This window comes from Protobothrops mucrosquamatus, unplaced genomic scaffold (assembly GCF_001527695.2).
Source record: "Protobothrops mucrosquamatus isolate PMUCROS unplaced genomic scaffold, P.Mucros_1.0 scaffold3411, whole genome shotgun sequence".
Taxonomy (NCBI): domain Eukaryota; kingdom Metazoa; phylum Chordata; class Lepidosauria; order Squamata; family Viperidae; genus Protobothrops; species Protobothrops mucrosquamatus.
The window spans coordinates 66513-76027 of NW_015389392.1; the positions used below are offsets into that span (position 1 = coordinate 66513).

Consider the following 9515-nt stretch of genomic DNA (forward strand, 5'->3'; position numbering starts at 1 on the left):
AAATTTGCTCTGATGACACTCTTCCCCACCTCAGTGTTTCATATATGTCCGCAAAGCAGTGAACGGTTTCCTGATTCAGAGACTGTCGCTCTCAGAAGCTGTTGACTGCATCTCCTTCTCTGGCTTTTAATTTGGAGCAGAAACTTCATTTTTTCCTCTTTTTTTTTTTTGCAAGGGAGTTTTCCTTTTATCACAATTTAGTACATGAGGACCAAAACTATTTTTTTTCCTCCCCTCCGGGCTGGGAGGGTCAAGAAAACAGGTGTATTTTCCAGCGTCAATGACTCAGTCCTTCATTTGTTGGCCAAATGAATTTCCTGCAATAATTCTACTCGGCTGAATCCCACTAAATCTTTCTCGCTTTCTTGTTCTCCACCGATGGGCATGTTTTCTACCTGTTTTTTTTTTTTAATTTATTTTAAGGCACAGAATTTTTAATGATGTCTTTAGCTAGAATGAGGAGAGCAGGAAGGAAAAAATAGCACAAATGTCCATTTTTTAAAAAAAAAAAAAAACTACGCCAGTTACTATCATAGGGTGATAGAGAATATAGAACAGAATATAGAATAACAGAATTGGAAGAGATCTTGGAGGTCTTCTAGTCTAACCCCTTGGTGATTTCTGTGTGTGTGTGTGTGTGTGTGCACGGCATTCTTCTGGAAGCCCTTGAAATGTTCAATTCCCCCCCCTCCCTCTTTGGAATGTTGTGCCTTTGGGATAATGCTCTTTTAATAGAACATCTCAATAGTATTATTTATATCTTTTCTTCTTCTTTTCCTGTAAAAACAATGAGGAAAGTATAGCCACTGTTGATGGACACAGGGAAAGATCCTCAAAATAAAGCAGGGCCTTGTTTTTGAAGTGAGCGTGACCTGCCCTATGTAACACAACACAACATAACACAAGAAGTTATAATGTCAACGCTGCTAACATATAAAGCAAACGCCAAGCCTTTGCTTTTTGTTCCGTTTAAATCGTTTTGCACCTGGCTGGTTACATTTATTCCATTACATTTAAACAAGGTTAGTGTTGAAATTTAGAAAACTGGCTTAGGTTTTTTTTTTTTGCCTTCTGCTCATTTCTTCAGGAGAAATAGAGGAAGAAAACTTAAGAAATGAGCCAGTGAACTTCAATTATTTTGTCGGCCTGCGAGAAACATCCTGATCTGGCTGGGTTCTCTCCACATCCCTAGCTAGTTGAAAACGGTGTAGGGACACATTTCTGGAAGTTTTTAAGAAGAGACTGGACAGCCGTTTGTCTGAAACGCTATAAGGTTTCCTGCTTAAGTAGGGGGTTGGACTAGAAGATCTCCAAGGTCCCTTCCAACTCTGTTAATTCTGTGACAAAATGTTGACCTCCAACAGAAGTTACCAATCTGTTTTATTCTGTTCTTCTTTATTCGGTGTGTTGTGTGAATCCAGCCATTATAACCTGGCTATTTTCCTTAAGCTACCATAGGTTTTGTTTTGATTGTATGTGAATGCAGGCATTATGTCTTGATTAAGGGTAGGGTTTAAGACGTTTTTTCAACCTTGGCAGCTTTAAGATGGGTGGACTTCAACTCCCAGAATTCCCCAGCCAGCATGATTTAACATGGATGTATTTAACTCCCAGAATTCTCTCGTCAGCATGACTGACTGTTTACCTGTCTTAAAGCATGCTGGCCGGGGAATTCTGGGAGTTGAAATCCATATATGTTAAAAGATGCTAGCTGGGGAATTCTGGGAGTTGATGTCCATACATCTTAAAGCATGATGGCTGGGGAATTCTAGGAGTTGAAGTCCACCTGTGTTAAAGCATGCTGGCTGGGGAATTCTGGGAGTTGACATCCATACATCTTAAAACTGCCAGGATTAAGAAACACTGATTTAGAGTGTGTTTTTTTAATCTGATTTTTGACTTTCTGGGCAAATAATAATAATAATAATAATAATAATAATAATAATAATAATAATAATAATAATAATAATAATAATAATAATAATAATAAAGTTGGAAGGGACCTTGGAGTCATCTAGTCCAACCCCCTGCTCAGGCAGGAAACCCTACACCATTTCGGACAAATGGCTGTCCAGTCTCTTCTTAAAAACTTCCAGTGTTGGCGCATTCACTGCTTCTGGAGGCAGGTTGTTCCACTGGTTAATTGTTCTCACTGTCAGGAAGTTTCTCCTTAGTTCTAGGTTGCTTCTCTCCTTGATGAGTTTCCATCCGTTGCTTCTTGTCCTGCCTTCAGGCGCTTTGGAGAATAGCTTGACTCCCTCTTCTTTGGGGCAGCCCCTGAGATATTGGAAGACTGCTCTCATGTCCCCCCTCGTCCTTCTCTTCGTTAAACTAGACATACCCAATTCCAGCAACCGTTCCTTATATGTTTTAGCCTCGAGTCCCCTGATCATCTTTGTTGCTTTTCTCTGTACTCTTTCTAGAGTCTCAGCATCTTTTTTACATTGTGATGACCAAAACTGGATGCAGTATTCCTTTATTCCATAGTGTCCCTTTCTTGTACCACGGAGTTCCAATAAAATTGGTTTTCCGCCAACTTTAATTGACGGCCGGCTCTTTGGGGTGAAATGATTGGCCATTTATAAATCAGTGTTTTTCCCACCCAGTGTGTCAAATGGGGACATCGCTTTTCCTTTGATGTCACTCTGGACAAAGGGATGATTGTGTGACAGGGAGGGCATTTCGAGCTAGGATTGTTCCCCCCCCCTTTTTTTTTTGCATCAAAACTTGGACCCATGTTTTACATTTGCTTTTTGCCTCTGTTTATTCCGTATCCCGCTTAGTTACTTTGATTTGCTGGCTGGTAAATGTCAGATTTTGATTTGATTTTTGATTTTGATTTTATTAAATTTATACCCCGCCCTTCTCCCGGAGGAGCCCTGATTGGTCTTCATCAAGGCCAGGGAAATTGTTGGGTGCCAGAAGAACAAGTTCTGGTTTTCTCCTTTATGATTGTTGATATTTTTAATGCTTTTAAAGCAGTAACAGCGAAAGAAAAACAACAGGCACAAAACACAAACATAAATTATAATGCAGATGCATGATTTCTCAAATATATATATATATATATTTGCTGAGCAACCTGGAGAGAATATGTCGAGATCCCTGAGCAATATTTCTCAGTAACTTTATGTTTGGACTTCAATTCCCAGAATTCCCCAGCCTGTGTGAAAAACACTGCCATTGAGACCTGATGGAATCCTCTTTTATTCCTTCAGTGTTGGAAGATTTGCAACTGAGACTAGATGATAATTGTCTGTATTATAGTCTTTGACATCCCTCTGGTGGCTTAGCTGAGCTTTGCAACCATGGAAGATAATTTATAATTTATTTGCAAGACAGTAGTGATCTGGTTCAAAGCAAAAAAATTTTTTAAAGAGTTAAATTAAACCTTGGAGATTTAAACTTATTGTGTGCCAGCTCCAAGTAATTGGCACGCTATTTCCCTGCTGATTTTTCTTTTATTCCCCCTCTGCTTGTGACATGTTTAAGCAACATTAATCTTGTTGTTGTTAATTGCAAAGTCCTGTCCGACCCATTGCGACCCCATGGACAACATTCCTCCAGGCCTTCCTGTCCTCTACCATCTTCTGGAGTCCCTTTAAGCTCACGCCTCCTGCTTCAGGGACTCCATCCAGCCCCCTCATTCTCTGTCGTCCTTTTCTTCTCTTGCCCTCCATCTTTCCCAGCATTAGGCCCTTCTCCAGGGAGTCCTTCCTTCTCATTAGGTGGCCAAAGTATTTGAGTTTCAACTTCAGGATCTGGCCTTCTAAAGAGCAGTCGGGGTTGATCTCCTCTAGGACTGACCGGTTTGATCGCCTTGCAGTCCAGGGGACTCGCAGGAGTCTTCTCCAGCACCAGAGTTCAAAGGCCTCAATTCTTTGTCGCTCAGCCTTTCAACGTTAATCTTATATATAAGTAAATTTCTAGCAAAGTTGTTGGGCAACTTTGCGCAATAGTTGACTTGGTGCAGAAGGAAACAGAATTGGGAAGTGGTTGAAAGAACGGGTAATTTGTGTTGCAAGTCAGGTTTATGGCAGCAAAATGCAAGGACGCCTCTTTAGCTGAACAGCCTGGTTGAGTTTTGTGCCCGCGCAGAAGGAGGACCGGTGTATGTTGTCTCCAAAATAATCTTGACCGCACCTGGGCATTAAAATGCCCATTTAAAAAGATGAGGAGGGAGGGATCAAGCGAGGAGCTAGCCTTGAGTCATTGCGCAGCTCAAGAGACCAGGACTCGTCCGCCTTTCTAGGTTTCTTAGTATGTTGACTATTAGCATGCAAGTAGTCCTCAACCTACGACCACAATTGAGCCCAAAATGTCTGTTGCTAAGTGAGACCGTTGTTAAGTGAGTTTTGCCCCATTTTAGGGCCTTTCTGGCCATGGCTATTAAGTGAATCACGCAGTTGTGTTAGTAACACAGTTAAGTGAATCTGGCTTCCCCGTTGACTATCTAATCTATTTAATCTATCTATCTAATCTAATCTATCTAATCTCTCTCTCTCTCTCTCTATCTATCTATCTCTATTTATATCTATCCATCCATCCATCCACCTATCTGTAATCTATCTGTCCATCCATCTTCTATCATATCTATCTGTCTATCTATCTATCTATCTATCTATCTATCTATCTATCTATCTATCTATCTATCTATCTATCTACCTACCTACCTACCTACCTACCTACCTACCTACTTACCTACCTACCTACCTACCTACCTCTATTTATATTTATATCTATCATCCATCCATCCACCTATCTATAATCTATCTGTCCATCCATCTTCTATCGTATCTGTCTATCTGCTCTATCTATCTGCTCTCTCTCTCTCTCTCTCTCGCTCTCTCTCTCGCTCTCTCTCTCTCTCTCTCTCTCTCATCAATCTAATCAATCTAATCTAATCTATCTAATCTATCTCTCTATCTATCTATCTAATCTCTCTCTCTCTCTCTGTATCTATCTATCTATCTATCTATCTATCTATCTATCTATCTATCTATCTATCTATCTATCTATCTATCTATCTATCTATCTATCAAAAAGTATATGAGGAGACATATACTGGACATTTGACCCCAATTCCTACTCCAAAGCCTTTGTTATAACTGCTAGGCTCTGCTGCCATGATCAGGATGACAGTGCTCCCTCAGGAAGCTCCTATTAGCTGCAGTGGATGTTCTCCTTTGTGTTCACACGCCCACCCCTGCCCCGTCTTCCCCTCCCTCCCTCTGGGTAAGCCTGTAAGAGTTGGACAGGAAATTCTAGCCTGCTGGCTGGTCTTCGTGTCTGCTCTGTGTGTGTGTGTGTGTGTACGTGTGGGTGGGCGGACTGGTGCCTGCCAGAGACAGTTAGTCGAAACTGGATAAGAATTCCCGAATGGGGCTGTTCTCCCCAGTGCTTATCCATTTATAGTTTGATGCTTGGCGCTCCCCGGAAGCACAGTGGCTTCCGATGGACTCCCTCATTCTGCAAGAGCAGTTGGTGGAAAAGCTGCTGTTACCCCGCACTCAAGCTCAGCGCAGTCCTTCTGCCAAGCTGAAGGTACCAGGATGTCTGTAGAACAAGGACCGATCTGCAGAGGGATGGGTGGGTGGGAAGAGGGAGAGGAAGGGGCTTACAGAGGAGGGGAGCCCAGGAGAAGCATCATCTTCCCACCCAAGACGCTTCTGCAGCGCAAGGGAAGAAAATGTTCAGGACAAAAACGAAGGGTCCATGATGCTCTCCGAGCTTGGTGGCTTTCTTGCAGACGTTTCATTAGCCAACTAGGTAACGTCATCAGTGCTAGAAGGGAGTGGGGTTTGTGGACAGGAGAAGGAGAGAACGACAACTGTGGGGTCCTTGGTGCTCTCTGAGCTTGGTGGTTTTCTTGCAGACGTTTCATTAGCCAACTTGGTAACGTCATCAGTGCTAGAAGGGAGTGAAGTTTGTGGAGAGAAGGAAGTACTGTGGGGTCCTTAGTAGTCTCTGAGCTTGGTATTTTTCTTGCAGACGTTTCATTATCCAACTAGGTAACATCATCAGTGCTAAAAGGGAGTGGAATTTATGGAGAGAAGGAAGGAAGGAAGGAAGGAAGGAAGGAAGGAAGGAAGGAAGGAAGGAAGGAAGGAAGGAAGGACTGTGGGGTCCTTGGTGCTCTCTGAGCTTGGTAGTTTTCTTGCAGACGTTTCATTAGCCAACTAGGTAACATCATCAGTGCTAGAAGGGAGTGGAGTTTGTGGAATGGGCAGGAGGAGGTCAGTAGGGTCCTTAGTACTCTCTGAGGTTGGTTGTTTTCTCGCAGACATTTGATTACCCAACTAGGTAACATCAATTTGCTAGCACCGATAGACACATAGACTAGAACTGATGATACGACCTAGTTTGGGTCATGAAACATCTGCAAGAAAACCACCAAGCTCAGAGAGCACCAAGGACCCTCATTTCAACCCTGAACTATGAATATTCTCCTTTATTTGGACAAATAAATGCTGAGAGTTAGAGCTGGAGGGGCAAATCTCAAGAGATGTTTATGGGTCAAGATATTTTTGTGGTTTGCATCCATCGCTGGCTTTCTGGGACTGCTCTGATTTGACTGGGTTAGCAGAGAAGGGGAAGAACAAAAATGACACACAAGGATTTTTGAAATTGCCCTTTGAGATGACGATTTGGGAAGATCTTCCCAGCCCTCAGCCTAATGTTGTCTGAACAGAAGATGAGGTGAGCCTCAGGTTTGTGCAGGTAGATTGGCGGACATCCTACGTTGGTATGCTTATGGTCTGATGGTGACGTTTGGGGGAATCAGGGAGCTGAAGTCCATCACATCTTAAAGTTGCCGAGGTTGGGAAACACCACTCTGGATGGATGGGACTTCAGCAGCCATCATTCCTAGCTAGGGTGGCCTTTAGGTGAATTGCTTTTATTTAGTATCTCCTGTGACTATCACTGAGCGTTGTATCTTGTGTATTGTATTTTATGATTATGATTTATCACTTGTTGGTGGCATGTACACTGAGAACTTATTCACTGGAGACAAAGTCCTTGTGTGTGTCCAATCACACTTGGCCAATAAAGAATTCTATTCTACTCTACTCTACTCTACTCTACTCTACCCTACCCTACCCTACCCTACCCTACCCTACCCTACCCTACTCTGCTCTGCTCTGCTCTGCTCTGCTCTGTTCTGTTCTACTCTGTTCTGCTTCTATTCTAGTCTACTCTACTCTGTTCTACTTCTCTTCTCTTCTACTCTACTCTACTCTACTCTACTCTACTCTACTCTACTCTACTCTACTCTACTCTACTCTACTCCACTCCACTCCACTCCACTCCACTCCACTCCACTCCACTCTGTTCTACTTCTGTTCTTCTGTTCTATTCTCCTCTCCTCTCCTCTCCTCTCCTCTCCTCTCCTCTCCTCTGTTTTACTTCTGTTCTGTTCTATCCTATCCTATCCTATCTATTCCTATCCTATCCTGTAATTCTATTCTATTCTTCTTTGATGATGGGAATCGGACATACTAAGCCCCAGACTGGCGATGTCCATGCTGACATTAAAAAATATATATTAAAATCTGTTGATTTGCTGGGGAGGCCGCTGTGTACCAGCCTTGGCTTCAGAAGGCAAAATGTATCCGAAAAAGCTGATTATATTGCAATGGTATGCAAACTCTGCTCTTCCGTTGAGCAGGCTTTCCCATTAATATTTTTCTGGCTCTGCTGGAAATAATCTTGTTGCGTTTTGCTATTTTTTTTTTTTTTTTTAGAAGAAGCAAATTGGGCCATGCCATGTTTTTCTAATCACAAAAAGATTGCATTTTGGAATGAGCACTGTGACCTAGATTTGCACATGGTCCTAAGCTGCAGTGAGGCTTTTTCGATGTTGATTTGCGTTGTGTAAACCCAGCTGCGAAGATTTTGGAAGCTGGGGTCTAAGACTGAGTGTGTTGTGTGAACAAAGCTCAACTTCCTTTTGAGCAAACAGAGAAAAGGATCTTGCAAGCAGAAACTCAGATCAACTTTGGCTAGGGAAAAGAAAAATGTAATTCTTTTTTATATATTCCTGGCCTGCACCGAAGCAGTTCCAGGACAGGGGCAATTAACAAAATGAAAAACCGTTCTGGCAAATTTGTTCTTGGTTCTTCTCCAGCGGGCTAGCAGACCCTCCACTAACTTTTCGAGAAGTTTTGAAACCTCTGTAGAGCAGTTGCAGAATTACAGAATAACAGAACTAGAAGGGATCTTGGAGGAACAAAGTATATTAGATATGTTCACTGCCTTGAGTTATTGGTAAAAATAATAAAGGCGGGTGCAAATGAATAAATGAACAGAATTTAATGAAGAGAAGAACGAGGGGGGACGTGACAGCAGTGTTCCAATATCTCAGGGGCTGCCCCAAAGAAGAGGGGGTCAAGCTATTCTCCAAAGCCCCTGAGGGCAGGACAAGAAGCAATGGATGGAAATTAACCAAAGAGAGAAGCAACCTAGAACTAAGGAGAAACTTCCTGACAGTGGGAACAATTAACCAGTGGAACAACCTGCTTCCAGAAGCGGTGAATGCTCCAACACTAGAAGTCTTTAAGAAGAGATTGGACAGCCATTTGTCTGAAATGGCATAGGGTTTCCTGCCTGAGCAGGGGGTTGGACTAGATGACCTCCAAGGTCCCTTCCAACTTTGTTGTAGTAGTAGTAGTAGTAGTAGTAGTAGTAGTAGTAGTAGTAGTTGTTATTATTTATTAATTTGCGTTGTGAATGCTCCAATTTGCGTTGTGAATGCTCCAACACTAGAAGTCTTTAAGAAGAGACTGGACAGCCGTTTGTCTGAAATGGTGTAGGGTTCCTGCCTGGGCAGGGGGTTGGACTCGATGACCTCCAAGGTCCCTTCCAACTTTATTATTATTATTATTATTATTATTATTAACACTACTCTAGTGCTGCTGACCAGTAATATCTCTCCAGTTCTAGTTTCCTCTCCCTATGACATTTAATCTGAAGGGCCTGCCTTTGTCTCTTCACGCGGCTGTTATCCAATGGAGAGGCAGGATTATGATCGGCCCCTCTATTCCAGCCTCCATTCTCTATCCATAAATGGAGAACTTCTTGGCCAGTGGATTGCATCTCCTATAACGGGTCCCCAACCGGTACCGGTCCACGGCATGCCAGCAACCGGTCTGCACAAACAAGCAAAGCCCCATCCGTGGGATGCAGGCAGCACACAAAACCACACACTTTCCAGTCTGTGGAAAAACCTCTCTCCACGGAACCGGTCCCTGGTGCCCCAAAGGTTGGGGGCCTCTGTCCTATAAGACCCCATCTAACCCAACAGCTCCCGACATTCCTTGGGATTAGCCAAGAGTGGATGTGATTGTTGTGCAGAGTTTGCTTCTTTTCTCATTCTCTCCTCTTTCTCCAGTCTGATCCGTGGCTGCTTATCTCCCCTTCTCAGGACCACGAGAAGCAGTATGTGGGCTTTGCCACTTTGCCCAACCAGGTCCATCGGAAATCGGTGAAGAAGGGCTTTGATTTCACCCTCATGG

The 9515-nt window shown here is 43.0% G+C and overlaps 1 protein-coding gene across 2 annotated transcripts in view; it reads left to right on the forward strand.

Annotated features, from left to right (window-relative positions):
• Positions 1-914: 914 nt before the first annotated feature.
• The window catches only part of SEPTIN5 (septin 5), a 17728-nt gene continuing 9127 nt past the window's right edge, over positions 915-9515 (forward strand). Inside the window, exons 1-2 of one of the 2 annotated variants that reach the window (XM_015826969.1) lie at positions 915-943; positions 9406-9515. In XM_015826969.1, coding sequence (XP_015682455.1) covers positions 915-943; positions 9406-9515 — 139 coding nt within the window. Of the gene's footprint in view, positions 944-5454; positions 5545-9405 lie in introns of those variants that run through there. The other variant, XM_029286353.1, reaches the window with a different exon arrangement.